The 21,583-nt window shown below is 40.7% G+C and overlaps 1 protein-coding gene across 1 annotated transcript in view; it reads left to right on the top strand.

The window, feature by feature from the left end:
* The window catches only part of HERC5 (HECT and RLD domain containing E3 ubiquitin protein ligase 5), a 76,774-nt gene that overhangs the window by 45,359 nt on the left and 9,832 nt on the right, over positions 1-21,583 (top strand). Inside the window, exons 12-18 of the mRNA XM_013004837.2 lie at positions 2,089-2,202; positions 3,158-3,271; positions 4,947-5,081; positions 9,993-10,136; positions 10,416-10,582; positions 15,158-15,224; positions 16,150-16,220. Coding sequence (XP_012860291.2) covers positions 2,089-2,202; positions 3,158-3,271; positions 4,947-5,081; positions 9,993-10,136; positions 10,416-10,582; positions 15,158-15,224; positions 16,150-16,220 — 812 coding nt within the window. The remainder of the gene's footprint in view (positions 1-2,088; positions 2,203-3,157; positions 3,272-4,946; positions 5,082-9,992; positions 10,137-10,415; positions 10,583-15,157; positions 15,225-16,149; positions 16,221-21,583) is intronic.

Genomic DNA, 21,583 nt, shown 5'->3' with positions numbered 1-21,583 from the left:
CAGCTCTGATGATTTCTTTCTTTTTCCTCAAAGTTGGACGGTTTAGCTATTATATGCCTTGGCAAAATATTCTTGAGATTCAGTGTAGCTGGTGTCCTTTTGGCCTCCTGAATGGTTGCCTTATTTTAATTTATTAAGTTGGGAAATTTTCCGTTGACTTCTACTGTTTGCTTTCAATTATGCTAATGTAGCTCCTCTTCATATCAGCAGACATTTTTCTTCGGTTTTCTTTAGCTTATCTGATTATCTTGTTTGACTCTCTTTCCCATTTGTTGATATCTGCCTAGTTATCCTTGAAATCACTGGTATAATTCTCTGCTTCTTCTAGTCTGTTGATGATGTCTGAATTTGTTATTTGTTTTTGATTCCTTGTCCCTTAACTCTTGGATTTCCCATAGGGCGTGGTCTTTATCTTTGTATCATTTCATTATTTTTCTGAATTGCTTTCCTGATATCCTGTATGACTCCAAGCAGCATTTTGAAGATTTCTTTCTGTGGCAGATCAGTGTCTGCTTTTTCTATGAACGTCGTTTGTTTCGGGACAGTTTTCTGTATACGTGGTGTTTTGGAAGAGGTCGGCACCATTTTCCCCAAAGTTAAAGAGCCCTGGGTCTCTCCTTGGGAAGTTTCTAGGAAAGCTTTTGGGGGCTTCCTGTATTCAACTGTCCTGGGGGGTCAAGCTATGGATTTATCTTTCTGGGGCTTCCCTCTCACTCTAACCTATTCTGTTGTTTGGAGTGTGGGTTCGATGGTCCTCTCAGAAGATGCTGGCCAGTCAGTTGCAGGCCAAGAGGGTGGCACTGTGTAGACCAGTCAGGCAAGGAGCCTCTGTGGTTTGGTGCAGAGCATCATAGGGAGGCCTGAGGACAGATTGAGGCCACAAGCAGTCCTCAGACTAAGTTGCTGGTCCAGGGAGGTCTGATGGTGTAGCCGAGGGCCCAGTGAGGCCCAGGGCTGCATGCTGGAGACAAACGTGTTCTGGCAGCTATTAACAGTCTTTCAGAGACTCTTCGTCATGCCCAAAACTTTTGGAACCAGTTTTTGACCTGGGCTGCAGCTTTCAGCTCCTGTTAGCTTTACCTGTTTTATTATACTAAAACTCTTTAGGCCATCTCGGGGGATCTGCTATCTGCCTGTTTTGTTATGTTACAGCTATATTAATTGACCAGGTTTCTGGTGGTTTACATTCAAAGTTGCACAAAGGAACACAGCCTCAGGAAGGAGGACCAGATTAGCTGAGTGGGTTTGGGACTCACTGGATCTGAATTGCTCCGGCTCCCTCCTACACAGCTCCACAGGCTGTGCTTTGGGGATCTACTCTCTAACTAGGGTATGTGTCCTAGGTGCCCTCCAATTCCAGAAAATTAGTATCTAATTATCTGTTCTAACCCATGCTGGCAGGCAGGGAGCTGAGCAGAGGGGGAAAGGCATGGCCAATGCAGTCGCTCTGTTCTTGCCTGGGGAGAAGAGATGCAAAGCCTGAGAATGCAGGGGCAAGAAGGGTTACAGAGAGGAGGCCTCTGATGTGAGCCCTTGTGGCTAGTTCGTAGATGCTCTCCACAAACCCAAGTTATGACCACCTTTAGACAGAAGTCTGGGAAAACCACTGCATGCTGTAGGTCTTGGATCTTGGGCTCAGGAAGGGGTGACGCTTGTTGTCCTGCTTGACCTGGTGAGGGATTAGTGGAGCCCTCAGGCAGATGCAGCGAACTTAGAGCATTTTAGTGAGTCCTTGAATCTCCCTGTGGGCAAAAATCACAGGGGCAGATCTGATCCACATACCGTACACTTGAACTCTATTTCTGGCACCCTGCCTCCCACTACTGGCCTCCTTACCTCCTAATTTTCCAAACAGCAGGAGCACCGGGCAGGTGATTCTACCTGGACTCCATCTTGGTATTCCTCCCTCTAGGTGTTCTTTATGTTCTTGAAAATCTGGGGCTTAGACCACTTAGGAATGGGATATAACTTTATCTGGTCATTAAGAAGATGGTTTAATTTTCTGTTTATTCTGATAACCTAATTAATCCACAAGAAAAATATAAAATTTTCTCATAGGTCATATTTATTTATTTTATTCTATTCAAGGTAAACCAGACTACCTGTCAACTGTCTGAAAATGCTTTCCACGTAAATGAACTCTCAGACCTGCTCAATTTTTACTCCCAGGCCTTCAAAATAATCAAGCAGGAAAACATCTGGGTAATTATTATATGTTGTCTAAAGGGGTAAACGAATAACTACTTGATGCGTTAATATGAGTATTTCTGTCCCAACTTCCTGTATAAGTTTCTGAACCACCTCTCATTCTGCAAAATTTTTAAATAAAAATGTTAGGGATTATCACAAAAGTAAGACAGTTCTCAAAACCTCTGTAATTGTAATGCTGGAGTACTAACAGAAAGGATCATTGCTATATGGGGCAAGACTTGTGTCCACTAGGCAAGCAGCTCACAGAGTCAACCATTTGAATATGAGAAATGGACAAAAACTAAAGCAAATGCCTAGCAGTCTATCCATGCTTTAATTAGAATGGGCCTGATAGTGCTGGTATCACACAGATGGAAGTGTATCCCCCAGCTCCTGGTGGTGCTGTTCATGTGAGCACAGAGCAGCCAAGGGCTGCCAGTATAGAGATACAACTTTTAGGCGGGTACTTGAAATGTGGGCTCTCATTGCATTTATTTTGCTAAAGGCTTCTGCTGCCCTTATAGCAGCTGACCTGTAGTTTTCCCCTTTTCTCTAAAGGTAATAATTCACCCAATTCTACCCCATCTGCCCTTACCCAACACAAGTTGTTTATGGGCCCAATAGTTTATGCATTATATCACCCCCTTATACCAAATACACTGAAGCTCATTCATACTGTAAAAATGCAGGTCGTGGAAGAAAAAAGGTTTTTCAAAAGTGCTCCAAGTTTAAAATCAATTGCTAAATTAAATAGTTATTAAAGAGATTGGGCTTTAATACCTTTCATTGATAACTATGAAACACAGTTCCTTACAATTCTATAAATCTAAGTACGGTTAGAGAGCAATTGAATTGCTTTGACTTGAGGTGATGATATTGAAAAGTCTCAGGAATTTAAGGCCGTGGAGGTAAGGTGTAAGATTTCTGTCTTTCAATTTATCAAAATTATTTTCATTTCCATTTTCAGGAAACTCCGGTAGACATTGAAAATTTTCTCAACTTCAGTCACTTTCCATTTGTCTTTAATACGATGTCAAAAATTAAACTATTAAATGCTGAGACATCTTTTAAAAATATTCAGGTATGTATGCTTATTTATTTTTTGGTCTTAGTTGACATAATCCACATGCTAAATATCTTATGATAAATATGATATTTTGGTGATGATGAAGCTAACTAGCCAGTGGTGAAACTAATGGCCACAGATAGAATTTAGGGAGCTTATATTTTAAAGCATTGTTTCCCAAAGTGGGCAGTACCACCTCAAGGGTGTGGGAGGGGGGTGATGGAATGATTCAAGGAACTTCAAAAACAGATATCTACACTTTATCCTGGATTATGAGATATAGGGTGACATTTCTAATTGCCAGGGGGTATGCTGAATAATTATTTTCTGGACAGGGTATGGTAGGCCAAACAAAGTTGGGAACCTATGATGTAATGCAAAAAGAAGAGCAATTTGAGTTGCTTAAGTAATTTGAGTTTGATTGGTCTTGAAACCTACAAGGGTATGTCAAAAAGTATTGCTACTGCAGTTTCAGTTCATACATGCACATATTTATTCCAAACAACATTTGTTAAACATTTCTCTGCACCTGTGGCTGACTTTAGACCAATTCTCTCAGTTGTCTCTGTCTCATTAAAGTGCCTGCAAAAAAGATCTAAATGAAAGTGACTTTTTATGGGATCTTATAAGCCAATTAAATTCCAGGCAGAAAGTTCCGCTCAGAAGGTTATGGTAACTGTTTTTGAGACCCCAAAACGGAAGTATTGCTAGGTTTCTTCAAAGGAAACCAAACAGTCACAGGGCCTGGAGAGGTTTTTAAGCGAATTGGAAAGTACCTTGGTGAACAAAAGGCCAGGGAAGATGCTCTGCGGACTTTCTCCCCAGTGGGACACCACCTCTGCTCAGGTCTAGAGGGCAGCGGTGACTATGCTCTCAGAATCTCCAGGGGAAACCTTACTCCATCTACCTACAGCCCCTGCAGTCTTTCTTTTGTTCCTCAAACTCAGAGAACAATGAAAAGGAACATGATCTGAGCCCCTTAAAGAAGGCAGAACTCCCCTTTCGAGACAGTGTCAATCCGAGAGCGCAGAATAGAGATGGAAACACGGCCTTCGGAAGTGCAGCGCCCAGAGGAGAGATGAGCTGAGAAACTATGGCTTTACATTTTGACCTTTGTGTTTAAGGTCTCTTATGATTTTGCATCAATGCCTTTTTGTTTAACCTTTCAGCAGAGCCTCGGTCACTAAGGTGGAGCTTCTGCAACTGACTGAGTTGTTGGGCTTTTACCTGATTTAGGTCATCTGTGGTCTTCAGAATAGTACTCAGAGGGGCATCATATACTTGGGCTAGATTGGGACTAGCACCAATATTTCAGGAGGTTCAAAAAAAGAAGGAATACGGGTAGCAGAAGATTTTAAAACTGTGGAATGCTAAGATAATACGGCTTCCAGGTTCATTAGGGTTAGGACTCCAGCAAAGGGTTGCTGTTCTGTGATGGAGCCATAATGAACATTTATAAAAGATGTGCCCTGGTTGAGAGCTAAGGGTGAATACTGAATGCATAGCTTCTCTCCAATCGTATCTATAAATCCCTTGTCATAAATGATTTTGATGTTCATTGATAGACTGACCTTACTTATTCCACTGTTTTTAAAGAAAATGTGAAATCCATTATTTGTTATACAGCAATTTTATTCCATTTTTTAAAAAATCCAGTGACAAAATGAAATAAGACACTCTGCTTTTCCAGGATAGATGGATGATGCTTGCTGAACCACATATGGCGCCCACGTTTAATCTAAAAGTCAGAAGGAGTCATTTGATTGTGGATGTTTTTAATCAGTTAAGTCGGTATGAGAATGAAGACCTGAGGAAGGAGTTGCTGGTAAAGTAAATTGTCACTTAATGTCTCTGTTTCTGAGAAAAGTAAAACATTAAAAATATAGCAAACTGCTTTATACAAAGGGAAATAATTTCCCTTTACTACTGAGCTTGTCTGTCTTAGGATTTCAAATTCCTCAGTTAGTATATTGACCAAGAGGCATGTACTTTGGACTTGTTATCAGGAGATTTCAGCTCCTGGTAAAGGATATCATGCTTAGTAAAGTAAAGGGTTGCTGAAAAAGAGGAAGACTCTCCAATGATATGGACTGACACCAGGGCTGTAACAATAGGCTCAAACACAGCAGTGGTTGTGGGGATGGCACAGAACTGGACAATGTTTTATTCTGTTATCTAGGGAAGCAGTGATACAAGTGACTCAACCGCACCTAACAAGGACAACAGGGGGACATCCGGACAGGCATGTGGAGCAGGCCTTTGGAAGTGTGTGTCTATCCGTCAGGAGAGAAGATAGGATGGGTATGAAGGTTTAGACTATTTAATCGATAAGTAAAGTTTAAAGATAAAATAAAGATCATGGGAAAGAGCAGAAAGAAATGGTGACGATCCAACGATAGGACCACAGAAGTAAAACAACAAGGAAAAGAGAAAGAAAATTTTGAATAATATTTTACAAGAGAAAATAAAGGAGAAAAGAGTGCCCCAAAAGGTAGGAGAGTAAAATGAGTTAGTAAAATCAAGATGAAATATGAGGGGAAATTCCCTGGAAGTGGAGATTAGCACATTTTTAGTAGTATATGATCAAAACCCATGGTATTGAAGGAAGAAGTCCAAGCTGCACCGAAGGCACTGGTATTAAAAAAAAAGAGGGGGGGGGGGTTGTCCAGGATTGGTGGAATACTGACTGAAATGTTTCAAAAAGCTGATGCAACAATGGAAGCACTGACTTATCAGTGCCAAGAAATTTGGAAGACAGCTACCTGGGAAAGCAACCAGAAGAGATCCATATTTTTGCCTGTTCCAATGAAAAGTGATACAATCGAATGTGGAAATTGTCAAGCAGGATCATTAATATTCCATGCAAGTAAAAATTTTCTGAAGATAATTTAAAAATGGTTGCAGCAGCAGTATATCAACAAAGGACTACCAAAAATTCAAGCTGGATTCAGAACGCATATGAGAAAATGGTCCAAAGACCACATCAGACCTCCTTTGGCCACGCAAGTGTGGTAGGCCACGTTGTCTAGAGAAACAAGTCCAATGACACTCATCTATCTCTAAGAAAGAGCTTTATATCAAGAAGTACTGTAATTATATATAAAGAAGATATCTTAGTCCAGTCTAACCCAAGGCCATGAGTCTGATGCCGGTCCTTAAGTTCTTCTTTAGACTCACATGCTAGTGACACATAGTAGTGAACTAGGAAGCAGAAGATCACAATCCAGTAGGCACAGGGTTACACGGATTGAAAGCAAGTGTAAACATGGCAGGGTCCTGGCAGCTCTCAGTATTGACAGCAGAGTCCTAGCAGGCAGGAAGACAAAGTATAAGAGAGAGAGCAGTTCCCAGTGTCCCACATTCTTGCACCAGAAGGCTCATGCCATCAATGAAGTGTGTCATCAAGCAGTGACCTGATTGATAGGTTTGACTCCATACCTAGCCAGGAGTGTTCAGCAGACACAAAATCTTCCAACTACCACAAAAAGGGAGATGAAGAACCCAACGCTTTATGCCAAAGCCTATTGCCATGAGGCAGAGAGGAGACATGCCTCCACCCACCATCTTTCTTTTACCCTATGCTAACAACAACCATTCCTCCCACAACACTCTACTTTTCTCCTGGGTTTAATAATTCATGCAGTGGTCACACAGAACTCACAGACAATGCTGCTTAAGTGAGGCTTCTTGGGGGGAAGTTAACAAGCTACCTACCATATGACAGGACAAGGAAACATTAAGGAGACAGTCATTGGTTCATAGCAACACCACTCCTCAACTGGCAGCCAAGTTTCTCCCTGGTCATTGGTCGTTCAGCCACGTGGTCCTTTTACCTCTGCCTTCATGGGTCAGGATGCTCACCCACTTCTCTGCGTCATGGCGTCATGATTGCAGCAGTGCTTCTCTGGTTTCCCATGGCCTTCTTACCTTGGTCTGTAGTCTCCACCTGTACCCTTGCTCTCTTCCGTGCCCGAACCTCTGGTGCTGCTGCTCTTGGCCTTGGCCACTTCAAACAGAGATCTCCAATGATTCCACTGGTGGTTCTGCTTCCTTGATGATTACAGGAATTCACTCTCTTCCTGCTTCTGAGATCGCGCTCTTATATGGAGATGTGCTTTTTATCTTTCAGCCAAACATATTCCCAAGGAAACAAAGGATAATGACTTGATTCACATGCTCTAGTAAGGTGGAGACTCAGAATACAGCCCACCACAATCGTGTAACAGAGAACCCCCTTGAAAATGGAGCTATAGCCACAGGCAAAGAGGCTAGAATTGACAATACATCACAAAAAGGGTTATGGCTAGAAGGACCATATTAAGCAATCGATTACATCTCAATGTAGTACGAAGTACATCATTGCTGATGTCAGATGGATCTTAACTGAAAGCCAAGAATACCAGAAAGATGTTTACTTGTGTTACATTGATTATGCAAAGGCATTCAATAAAGTAGATAATAATGTCATCAATAATATTGCAAAGATGGGAATTCCAGACCGCTTCATTGTGTTCATGTGGAACTGTACATACACCAATTAGCAGTTGTTCAAGCCTGGGATGTTGCATGGTTCAGAATAAGGAATGGTGTGTATCTTTGACTATACTATTCAATCTGTAGGTTGAGCAAATAATCAGAGAAGCTGGACTATATGAAGACCATAGCAGCAGGACTGGAAGACTTATTAGCAATTTTCAGGGTGCAAATAACACACGTTGCTTGCTGAAAGAGAAGACTTGCAGCACTTGCTGATAAAGATTAAACAACTGCAGCCTTCAGTATGGATTTCAACTCAATGTAAGGAAAAGAAAAATCCTCACTACTCAACCAATAAACAACAGCATGATAAACAGAGGAAAGATCAAAGTTGTCAAGGATTTTATTTTACTTGGATCTATAATCAATATTCATGGAAGCAGCAATAAAGAGATCAAATGGTGTATTGCATAAGGTAAATATGCTGATCTATTTAAAATATTAAAGAGCAAAGAAAACCTTTTGAGGACTAAGGCATTCTCGACTCAAGCCATGGTGTTTTCTATCACCTAATGGGCTTGTGAAATCTGCACGAGGAATAAGGCGACAATGAATTGATGCCTCTGAATTGTGGCATTGGTAAAGAATATCGAAAGTGCTATGGACTTTCAGAAGAACAAACAACTCTGCTCTGGAATAAGTGCAACCACAATGCTGCTTAAAAGCAAGAATAACATGACTTCATCTCACCTACTCTGGTGAAGTGAAATTACTGGCTGGTGGCTCTTCTATCCATGTCTCTGTATCTCATCAAATGACTGGATCGGAGCATGCAAATACAGTGCAGAAGACTAACATGGGGATTGGACAGTTTCATCACTCTCTGGATATGAGAGCCATCCTAGTAGCAGGAATGGGGACAACCCCATGATCATCAAGAAAGAAGAGTCACCAGCATAGTGCGTGCAAGACCCCTGTCTGAATTGATGGGGAAGCAAACACACCGAGACTGACACTGAGTCCATGAAGCAGAGCAGAGGGGAAACACTGAGACCACGAGGAAGGATGGCGGAGTGGGAGAGCAACAGGCTTCCCAGCCCATGGAACAAGGCAACAGCCAAGGGACTATGTGGCTGAGAGACTGAATACCAGAGAAAGACATGGTGGCTGGCTGAGAAGAGACACTTATGGACCAACAATTGTATCCTTAATGTTTCTGACTTAGGGTAACTTGTGAACTCCCCTAACAAACCCCCATAATTGTGAGTATTGCCTATGAGTTCTGTGTGAGTATTGCAACACATTGTTGAACACAGAAGAGAAGTAGAATGTCTTGTGAGGGATGATCGGTGTAAGAACAGAGTAAAGGAAGATGGAGGGTGGAGGTCTGCTTTAAGACCTTGGGCTGGTATGGTGTTGGATGCTCCTTCATCTTATTGAATCTGGAGGAGGTCAGACGTAGTTTGCCATGTTCTCACATACATACTTTGGAAATGTTATCAGGAGGAACCAGTCCCTGGAAAAGGACATCAAGTGGAGGGTCAGTGATAAAGGGAAAGACCCTCAAAGAGATGGATTGACATAATGGTTGCAATAATGGAGTCAAATGCAACAATAGTTGTGAGGATGGTGCAAGACCAGCCCATGTTTTGATCTGTAAGCAGTGACTCAAAAGCACCTAACAACAAAACAACACGTTCTTGGGCATCATGGAGCCATTTAAGTAAAAAAGCAGCGTTGGAAGTTGATGAGGATTCATCTCTAAAGTTTGGCAACTTAGTAGTCTAGAAAGAGTTCATGTTGCCTGGATTGGAGACAGTGATGTTGACTTTTGTTGTTGTTACTTATGGATAAGTGAGAATCTAACACGTTTGTAAACTGAGGTGAACCATTCTAAAAAGGAAAGATGGAACTAGAGGGGGGGTAACAGAGGTAATATAGATGGTTAAGATGGCATCATCTCGGCAAGGGATTGACGTCGCCTCTGTAAGGAGTGAATAGCCAAGCTATCTGTAAATATTTACAAATATGTTATGCATTTGAATGAAAATTACAATATGTATGATTTCTTTCATGTTTATTCTCAGCATACTTTGTTTCTGATGACTTGCATGTGTTCACTGTTATTCCCATGTGTAATACAACACATATGGTGCTTACCACTGTGTCTATTTGAGGCCACAATGTTACTAGTTACTAAATTAAATTTAATAATGGCCATGCAGAGCCCTGAACGTGATGGCTGATGTATTCTCTCTAGATTTCATTTAGTGGGGAAATTGACTACGACTTTGGAGGCGTCAGGAGAGAGTTCTTCCACTGTGTATTTGAAGAGATGACCCGCCCAGATTGTGGGATGTTCGTGTATCCTGAAGAGGCTTCCTGTATGTGGTTTCCTATCAGGGTAAGTCTTCTTTTCTTTGGTGGATTATAGAAAACTGGCTTGTCTCGACGAGTATACTTGTCTACAGGGTCATCATTGCTGACATCAGATGGACCTTAGTTTAAAGCAGAAAATACTTGAGAAATATTTCCCTGTGTTTTACTGGCCAGGCATCAACATTTCTGGATCAAAGATAAATGATGTATAAAAATGACAAATAATAGAGAAAAATTTACTTAATATAAATATTCTATTATATTGACAAAAAAATCCTAATACTTTAAGAGTTTTCTTTTTCAGTCTGAATTTGAGGAGAAGAAATATTTCTTCTTTGGGGTACTATGTGGACTCTTACTATTCAATTCCAATGTTGCCAACGTTCCTTTTCCTCTGGCACTGTTTAAGAAACTTCTAGACCAAACACCATCAGTGGAAGATTTGAAAGAACTCAGTCCTACTTTGGGAAAGTAAGTGAACATATTTCCTTTTTCAGAACCATATATAACATATATTTAGATAAATATTTAAGTATCCACATACACTAATAATATAGTCATGTTTTAACAGTAGCATTCTACACCATTTACAAACATTTTAACTTTGGTAAGAGTTGTTGGATAATAATTTAACTTTCTAAAATTAATAAGAGTTCCTATAGTTAGTCCTCAAGTCTTCAGTTAATCTTTGAACTGTACCAGTGCAGAGCAGTCCCGATGGACATAGCACAGGTTACAACTTCATGGAATACCTACAAATGATGCTTATTTATTTTAAACGGACTTTATTTTTAGAGCAGCCATGATGTTCATTTTAAATCTTGTTTCACATCTTCACCTTTGCTATCAAATATGGAGAATAATTCAACATCTAGGTTAGTTAGGACAGTTTGTTGTTGGGACAGATTTCCCTGTCCAGTAATAGTGACTTAGAAGCTGATTTGTATTTACAGGGCCTTTTCAGCAGTGACATAGTAAACTAGCAGAGATAGGGAGGTATTGCCCTGTAATGGAACTAGAGAATGTTTATATCCACCTGGGGGAGGGGAAGGAAAGGAGATCATTATCTCATGCCATGCACAATAAAACAACTCCATGTGGATGAAAGATGTACATTTCAGATCCAAAAATGATGAAAATACAAGCTTTTCTATATCTTTTCTAATATTTTTTCATACTTTTGAGATTTCTTTAATACATTTAATTGCAGTAATATGAAAGAGTTTCCCTGTTTATCAAATAGTACCTTAATGAAGAGGACAATATGCTCTTCAAACTACGTAACACATATTGGAGGTGGTAGAAAAACGGGATGGTAAAGTAGAGGATCAACAAAAATGAGGGGAACCCTCAATGAGATGGATTGACACAGTGGCCGAAAGAATGACCTCAGGCATGGCAATGATCATGAAATAACAAAGACTAGCCCACACTGTTCTGTTGCACATAAGAGGTCACCATGAGTTAGAGCCAACTCTACAGCAACTAACACCAAGACTAGGATAGAGGAGGTTTCCCCCTGCAGGTAAACAAGACACCATTCGGGTTTTTTGTTGTTTGAGGAGTTCACAGGCATTCATCATAAACACTCATTAGTAAATAGGCAAATAAGCCATACAAATGATGTGTGAATATCATGAGCCAAAGATTATCAGCAATTGTATCATCTGAGTACCTATTCCCTTCCTCAAAAATCACAATAGCTGTAACAGGTTTGTGTTATCATAATCCATTAATAAAAAAGCCTGGGGTGGACAGCTGCCCCCTGACATGTATTCCTCTGGAAAGACGTAACTAAGCCATTTACATACTTCTCAGGCTGCACAAACAGACCTCACTGTTAAATAGGTGCAATGATCAGTAGCCTATTCGTGCACCAGTCTGAGAATTAATTGACACTGATTTCTTAGCTTCAATTTTACATTCGTTATGCCTGTCACACTAGGTGGTTAAATACATGCTTATTGATTGAGTGAATGAGTCAACAATACAATATGAGGCCTCATGTTAAATATTTACGTAGATGTATTTAACATAAGAACCTCATATTGCACCTTACATAAAGTACCATAGAACTATGGAGGATAGAAAGATAAAATGAGCTGCTACTATCTCTTCAAATATAAGCTCTCATCTCATAACTCAGTTACTGCAACTGACTCAGTTCCAACTCATATTGACCCGTCTGTCTCCCATGGAATGGTGATTTTGAATGCTAACCATTCGGATCACAGCCCAACTTGTAACCATTATGCCACAAGGCTCCCAAGGATTCCTTGAAACAATTAAGGCAGTAAATTTTAGGTCTTATGCTAATGATACCAAAACAAGACCTATAAGAGGTCTTTTAGCCATATGCCTCTCAAATTTCTGAGCAACATTTGATATTTAAGAGGAAACCTACCATTTGTTCTTTAAGTAAAGTTTAAATTAAAAAAAAACTAGTTTGAATGAGATCCAGTATTAATATTGTCGATCTTTTTTCTAAATAGAATAAAATCAGGAGGTAAAGGAAATTAAAGTTGAGAAAGAGTTGGAAATTATGAAAGAAGCCTGCAGATTGACAATAACCTTTTAAAACTCACACAATTTGGGTGGGGATGGAGTGGCTAAGGACTGTGGTCTCTGGGGGACCACTAAGTCAACTGACATAACACAGTTCACAAAGACAATATTCTCCATCCTACTGTGGTGAGTAATGACTGGTGTCTTGAAAGCTAGAAGTGACCATCTGAAGTGGAACTACTGGTCTCTCGGCTCAAGCCAGGAAGAATGAAGAAAATCAAAGCTTCATGGAAACACGAACATCAGCCTACAAGATCCTGAACCCAGTGCCCAGCTACCACTACTGACTGCTCTCAGAGGTCCTGGATGAAGTAAGAGAAAAACGTGGAACAAAACTCAAAATCATGAAAAAGATCAGCCTTCCTCGTCCAATAGAAACTAGTAGAACTACTGAAACTGTGACCTTCAGTTATTGTTCATGCCTGGAACTGAACTCATTTCCATGTCTCCACTTTAAGCCAGTGAGCAGCTCTCTATAGTGAACCATCTTACCAGGAAGGTGCACATTCTTTAGCACGATAAGCCATTTGCTATCAGAGCAACATTTTCCCAGGTATAAAACTCAGAGAAATATAAAGTCATTCGACTGTGTGTCATAACTAACTATGGATAGTCTTGAGAAGACTTGGAATTCCAGAACCTTTCATTGTACTCACATGGAATTGGTACATGAGTCAGTTGCGCAAACAGAACAAGGAATACTTCATAGTTTAAAATCAGGAAAGGTGTGCATTAAGGTTGTATCCTCTCACCATACTTATTCAACCTGTATTTTGAGCAAATAACCAGAGACAGTGATTTATATGAAGAATGTGGCATCAGGACTGAAGGAAAGCTTATTAACCTGCAATGTGAAGATGATACAACCTTGCTTTCTGAAAATGAGAACTTGAAGCACTTGCTGATGAAGATCAAGGATTGCAGCCTAATGTAAAGAATGCCAAAATACACACAACTGGACCTACAGGTAACATCATAATAAACAGAGAAAAGATTGTAGTTGTCAAGGATTTCATCTTGCTTGAATCCACAAGCAATGTTCATGGAAGCAGCAGTCAGGTGATCAAGAGATGCACTGCATTAGGTAAATTTGTTTCACAAGAACGTAAAAGTGTTGAAAAGCAAGGATGTTACTTTGACGACTGAGGTGTGCTTGACTCAAACCATGGTAGTATCAGTTGCCTCATATGCATGTAGAAGTTGGACCTTGAATAAGGAAGACCAAAAAAAAACCCAATGCATTTGAACTATGGTGTTGGCAAAGAATATTGAAATTACCGTGGACTACCAAAGGAACAAAAAGATCTTTTTTTGGAAGAAGTACAGCCACAAGGTGCTTTAGAAGCAACGATGGTGAGACTTGTTCACATATTCTTTGGACATGTTATCAGGAGAGACCAGTCCTTGGAGAAGGACATCATGCTTGGTAAACTGGAAGGGCAGTGAAAAAGGGGAAGGCCCTCAAAAGGATGGAGTGACACGATCCTTGCAACAATGGGCTCTGTGACAGTTACATAATCTGTCAATTTGAGTGAAGGGGTGGAGTCCAGCCTGTCAATCAGGTTATAGCCAATATTGCCTCTGTGTGGGCCTGGCCTTCTCCTGAGGATTCCCGGAACTCCTGTCTTCCTCCATGGAGGCGGGACACACACGCTCTCTGTTTTGTCTTCCTGTTGACAAGACACATGAAGCCACACTGATCAAAGCCAGAGCCCTGGAACCGGAGGAACCATGTAGAGACCCATGCCACCGCTGAGATGCTTCTACCACCACTGGATCCACAAGACTTTCTACCCACAGGCCTGTGATCTTCCTGCATTCAGCATCACTGCATGTGTTGCATGAGTCTGAAGAGGAATTTATAGACTGGTATCGGACATATAGGCTAATATCAGACTTATGGACTTGATCTGGACTGGGCTGGGATGTGTTCTTAATATACAATTGCTCTTTGATATAAAACTCTCTCTTATACACATATGAGTGTCTCTGGATTTGCTTCTCTAGTCCACCCAGCCTAACACAGGCTCAAACATATGAACAATTGTGAGGGTAGCACAGGACTAGGAGATGTTTGTTTCTGTTGTGGTTAGTGTCTCCACGAGTCGGACCCAGTTGACGACACCTCACAACAACAACAAAGCCTGGAGGAAGGAAGAGGAAAGAATGACAAGTGGAACCAATGAGAAGAACGTTATGTTGTGGGGATTGCAAATCAATTTCACAAAACAAAATGAGCACGGGTTATTGAATAGAAAACCAGTTTGTTTGGTAAACTTTCAAACAACAATAAAAAGTTGCAAAATAGCAACAACAAAGTTCACATTTTCAGCTGAGGTCTGCCTCTGTTTGGATGATCAGCACACAGATTAGTAGTTGCTGTGACAACAGAGACCTGACCTTCCACCTTCAGTATAGCCACGCACTTGATAGTGAGTTTACATCGTGATCACAATAAAAACAAAATTATTTTCCCTCTAGGGGTTTGCAGACGCTTCTAGATGATGAAGGTGATGACTTTGAAGACGTGTACGGTATCTGTTTTAAGGTGAGTAGCAATAAAAACTAGATCTCAGACCGGGTTTTACAAATCTAAACCTAAACGCATGTCCTTTATTGTTATTTTAAATATTTAATTCGGTTAGTGGAGACATTTATGTTTTCTTATTTTTCATGAGAAGAGCCTAACAAACAACTCCAAAATTTTAGTGGTTTAAGATAATGGTTCTGTGGGTTCCTAGACTGGACAAACATGGCCTGGCAGGGTGATGTACAATGGCCTCACATCTGGAAGTTGGCAGTGTGCCTCTGTTCCACATGGCCTCCAATGGACTTCTTTACAGGATAGTCTTTGGCATACGCATTATGGAAGTGGGAAGGGCAACCCTTCATCTACTGGGTGGGGGGGTGCTCACCAGCTGGCTCTGCCCATGGAGGTGAGACTATGAATTAGTGCACTAGGTGACATCCACCCTGTGATGCCACTGGTTCTAAGGTTACAAGGAATAATAGGAGGTGGCAAACCTTAATACCTAAGAATGTTTCCAAGTTCCTGCTTATATCAATCACATTGGCCAACACAATTCTCATGGCTATACCCAGATTCAAGGGGTGAAAAAAAAATAAGACTCCCATAGCTTGATGGGAGATGTTGCATTTTTGTAGCCTGTCATCCTGAATTTTTACTTTAGAAAGTAGATGGTGAGGGATGGTGATTTTCCAGTGGGTTTCTTCAGTATAATCAGTTAAAATCAATCATTCTGCTTTTATAAGATGCTTTTGCATTCTGCAGGACAAAGTGGTCCTTTTTCATGTGATCATTTTTACTTGTCTATTTCTTGCTGGCTTTATGAATAAATACATGCTACTATAAATTACTCAGGAAAAGGGAGTACGGTCTTGGGTGTTTTTATTAATGATTTATTGTTCAGAATTATTTTGGAAATATTACCTGAGTTTATTTGTGGTTATAGATCCACTGGGACAAAAGTCATGTCGAATTAATTCCAAATGGAAGTACCATAATGGTCAACCAGACTAACAAGTAAGTATTACCGAATAAAACACTCGTTTTGCACATAGACATTGAATTTCTTTCAAGGAGCTCTGGTGGTGGCGGCGGTAAATGGACTGCTAACCACAAGGTCAATGATTCAAAACATCAGAAAAATGAGGATATCTGCCCTTGTAGAGATTTATAACTTCAGAATCCCTATTTAGGGTCACTTTGAGTCAGCAGTGGGGTTGTATTTCTTTCACTAGGTCCTAAAAGTTCCTTTTAGTTCTTATAAATGTCCATTCCCATTAATCATTTCTTAGTAAGGCCAAGATGTGTGTTGTATATGTGTGCCTGTGTGTGTGTGTGTGTGTGATTGAATTTATATTCCGGGAGTGGAAGGGAGCAGCATCCTCAGAGAGGCCTTACCGCATCCTCTTGTCTAAAGACATACCATTACCTCTCTCCTCCTCTGACTTCTCGTCCTATTGTAGTTTTTCTCTTCATGTTTTATCGACCTTTAGGGCTTATTCACCAGCCAGTGTTTCCCTACGCACCAAAAGCTTTAGGGGCGTGGTCTCTCTTGTCCACTACTGTATATCCAGTAGCTAGTCTACCACAGGTCGTGGTACATTGCAAGCACTTAGTAATGTATTGCAGGGTATATTCTGGAATCTTGACTTCCCATCACCTGTGGGTGTTACTCAAAGCCGTCTAGTTGGAGAGTATAGAATATCCCTTAAAAATAATCAGTGTGGCAAAGACGTTTCTAGTGAGCATTCTGGCCTAAACCAAATATTGTTCTTTTATATTTAAATGTTATTTTTAAAAACTCACAAGCATAACATATATACAGATATGTCCACAAATCGTATCTGTGTAATCCAAGTCTTCACAAAGGCAACACACCTGTGTAATTACCAACCAGATTAAGAAATAGAAGAATATTTCAAATTATACTGCATTATATGACAATAATCCAATTTATTTGTCCTTAGCATTACTGATATGCATAAGATGTTTCTGGTGTTGGGATGTTACAAGTAATGCTTTTGTGAATCTTTTTTTAATCTTCTTGTATCTAATGGGAAACAGAATGGTGGGATATTGTGGTTGTCTCATGTTGGGCTTCTATGGTGATTAAATGAGGCATTATTTTAAAAACCTGAATATGGACCTCCCATCCAAAACTGGTTTGAAAATTGATGCTGATGATGCCACGCACATCCTAGGAGGGCCTGAAAAAAATCTATTGCTCACATTACGAGGCGTTCTAGGGAAAGCTCAGTAGCCACCGAGCTCGACTGTTGGCTCGAGAGAAGGAAAAGGCAGAGGGCTCTGGTTTTTATTGTGGCTTTTTTTCTAGTTTTTACTGTGGCTTTTTTTGTGGTTTTTGTGGCTAGGGGGTGGGACCAGGATGAGCTTCTATGCAAGCCAGACTTGCATGTTTTAACCTTTCCAAAGAGAGAGAGCATGTGGCTCTCTTACTGAGTTGTATAGACGTGGAGCAAAAGGAGAAGGGAGGAGTGGGACCTGAAAGTCACCAGCCATCCACATCCAAAGTGGAGTCAAGCCCTTCATTAGCCTGGATTGTAAATTTTGAGTATGACCAACTGAAATAGCGATTGCAGGGCTGTTTTCTAAAGTGATTATAGCAACATACCTTTCCATCCATAAAGTATGTAAATGAGAGTTCCATAATATATAATATTATGTAGTAACTCTCTACCCTAATACTTAGTATTGCCAGTCTTTTCCACAGTAGCCATTTTGGCATATAGTAGTATTTCATTGTGGTGTCTCAGTGTTGTTCTTTCAAGGTAATGTGCCCATTCTCTGGCTGCTTTCAATATTTTCTCCTCTTCTTTGATCATCCAGCAGTTTTATTATGATATGCCATGGTATGGTTTTCTTTTTATTTATATTGCATAGTATTTAAATCTATGACTTGAGGTCAGTATTCAGTTTTTCAAAAAGAATGCCTCATTTAATCATCACAGAAGCCTACAGATGGAGAAGAGATATGTGTTGGCACTTTTCACATTTTATAGATGGGACTAGGCACGGAAGGCTTGAGCAACTGCTCAGTATAACTTAGGTAAGAGGAGTCAGACTCCCAAAATTTGAACTTCTAACCCCCACATAGAAGGAGCCCTGGTAGCATAGTGGTTATGTGTTGGGCTACTAACTGCAAGGTCAGTAGTTTGAAACCACCAACCACTGCAAGGGAGAAATGCAGGGCTTTCTACGTCTGTAAAGAGTTACAGTCTTGGAAACTGATAGGGGTAGTTCTTCTCTGTCCTATAAGGCTGTAATCTGAATCTACTTGATGGCAGTGGGAACCCCCACATAGGTTTCTGCATTAGGTAGGAATGGGGTATGCCTGGGTTGAGCATGGGTGGAGAACATAAATGCTGTTATTTTATTCCAAAGAACCCTTTCTAGGGCTCTTTTTTCTTAAAATACTCCTGCATTCTTGGAAAACAAATGGGGTTCTGCTTACTTGACAAGGATTTGTATAAACAAAGGAAGGTACGGTTGCTGGTAGCCAGTAACCAACCTCCTGTCGTAATGTGCATCAGAAGAGTTTTCTTCTGATTTTGTTTTATTGATTTGGATGAGAGCCTACAGAGCAAATTAATTTACCATTCAACAATCCATACCTGTTTTGTTGGATTATACTAGCTGCAATTCCATCACTGTAACCGCACTCATGATTCCTCCTGGAATTGATCTATTGATTTGAGGAATGCATTCCTCACAAGTGTTGATGTTCTCTTTGTAGGCCTATTACATAGCTACACAGAGATCCCGAGGGGTTTCAGTTCCAAGTTAGAACGATGTCAAAGGGCCATAGTCTCAGGCATTCCACCAGTCTCTAACAGGACGGTAACTGGTGTTTTTTATTACTGTTCATTTTGTTCGACCTTTTTCCCCTTGGATGCATGACTTCCGTAGTTTCAATCAGAGCTGCTGCTGGTGGTAGCCAGGCACGGTCTAGCTCTGGTCTCAGGTAGTGAAGGCAGAGGTTCACGTGGTCCTTCAAAGTAATCGTTTTCTTGCACCTTTGATTTTATTCATTATGCTTTACATTGGTCAGGGATAGAACCTAGATGTTTGCTTGCAAGTTGTTCAGATCCAGGTCACTCCTTACAAAGTAGGATGTGTAAGGTGGTCAAGAGGCGCCAAAAACGAAATCAGCTGAATTAGAGCAAGCAGGTTTTATTGGGGAGAAAAACCCAGCCTGGGCAAGTCCCACGTATATATCTATAAGAAAGAACTTTACATCAAGAAGGAATTTTATTAAAGAAAGTGGCTCGCTCAGTCCAGGCCAACTCAAGTCCTGGGTCAGATGCTAGCAGGACGCCCTCCAGACTCGGAGCTTCCAGCAGATGAAGCAAGCGGGCAGCTGGGAGATCATAGGCGAGAAGGAACAGAGCTCAATGGATGCAAAGTCCTCAGGAACGTCACAGCGCCAACAGCTCCCAGCGTCGCAGGCCACATGAGCCACTCACCCCACACATGAGGCACAGGACCCAATCAAGCAGGAAGGGAAGGGGTAGGAGAGAAAGAAGTTCCCCCACAGTGTCTCTCGTAAAAAGGCCACACCCCGAAGGAGACGAAGGAGACGTCATTAGGCTGGATCCTAATGGAGGGGTTGAGCTCCGCCCCTCCTTTCACACAGGTACTTCAAGTTCAGCTTGCATGCCGCTTTATTCATAATAATCAGACACGATTGTTTGTTATTCCACTGTTCGTCTTATCAGTTTGTTGTCCTGAGGTGACTTGTGTATTGCTGTGATTCTGGGAGCTATACAAGCAAATACAAACAGTATCACCCAAAGTGAACAGATGTCAGCAGAACTTCCAGATCCAGATTAGGAAGAGACTACAAAGAAGGAGCAGGCTGGCCACTTTAGAGGAATTCACCTCGGAAACCCTTGTGGAGAGCATCTGATTCCATATTGTCAGATACGGAACCCCTCATGAACAGAAGCAGAGCATTGTTAGAGACAGCGCCGCAAGATGAGCTCCTCTGGTCAGAAGACACTTAAAATGTGACTGAGGAAGATCGACCTGCTCAAAGTAGAGTTGATCATGATGACGTGAATGGAGTAAAAACTGCCAGTAAAGTCTTGAGGACCTTCATTTGCTGATGAGGCATGACTCAAAATGAGAAGAACAGTTGCAAACATCAATTAATAATGTTTATTATTGGCATTAATAATGCGACTCTGGGAGCTGTTGGTGCCCTGTCACGTAACTGAGGACTTTGCATCCATTCAACTCTATACCTCTGGCCTCTGATCTCCCAGCTCCCCGCTTGCGCCTAACAAGACAGCACCTAGCAATGACAGAAATATTTTTGTTATTGCAGGAGTATCTATATAGTAGTATTTACCTTTGTCTATAACTCTTGTCCTCCTGTCTTCCTTAGTCTTAATGGTATTGTGGTAATGTCACCTTTATTGTCTATTGCCCTTCCCTTCACCATAATTGATGTCTATATTCAACCTTATTGTGCTAATGCCATTCTTATTGTAGATTGATTGCCTTGTCCTTCAGCAAAATTAATTCCCGTCTACTATTTAATTAGTGATTTTTTTCTTCTCTCACTTCCTGGAAATCAAAGAATATTTCTTTCTAGGTGTGATCTTTTTTGTTGGTTTCCTGGAATAGTGATATCATATAATATTTGTTCTTTTATGGCTAACTTATTTCACTGATCATAATGTTCTCCATGTTCATCCAGGATATGAAGAGTTTCATGGATTCCTTTTTACTCTTTAATTTTACGTAATATTCTGTTGTGTGTATATGCCACAGTTTCTTTATCCAATCATCCATTCATGGGCACTTATTCTGCTTCCATTTTTTTGCTGTTGCTAGCAATGCTGTGATAAACATGTGAGGGTATGCATATGAGGGGGCTCAAAAAAGTTCATGGAAAAATTGGATTATAAAAAAATGGAATTTTCCTACAAGGTTTTTGAGTACCCACTATAGCTGTTCATATCACTGTTCTTTTTCTGGGATATATGCCTATAAAGGGATTGGTGGATCAAATGGCTCTGTTTCCAACTTTCCAAAGACATGCTATACCATTTTCCACCGCACTTGTACCATTTTGCAGTCACACCAGAAGTGTGTGAGGATTACAGTTTCTCCACACCCTTGAACTTTGCTATTATTGCTGGAGTGGGATGATGTCTCATTGTGGTTTTGATTTGCATCTCATTTGTAGCTAATAATTGGGAACATTTCTTCATGTTCTTGTTAACCACCTGAATGTCGCCTTTGGCAGAGGACCAAATCTTGTTTTCTGCTCACTTTTTGATTTGAGGACTTGTCTTTTCTGTTATTGAGGGTAATGTTTTAAAAATTAATTTTAGAGATTAGTCCCTGGTCCA

The sequence above is a fragment of the Echinops telfairi genome, unplaced genomic scaffold, assembly GCF_000313985.2.
Source record: "Echinops telfairi isolate 266 unplaced genomic scaffold, ASM31398v2 ScPeMD7_7468;HRSCAF=8506_0, whole genome shotgun sequence".
NCBI lineage: Eukaryota > Metazoa > Chordata > Mammalia > Afrosoricida > Tenrecidae > Echinops > Echinops telfairi.
This window is presented reverse-complemented; position numbering and strand designations above follow the sequence as displayed.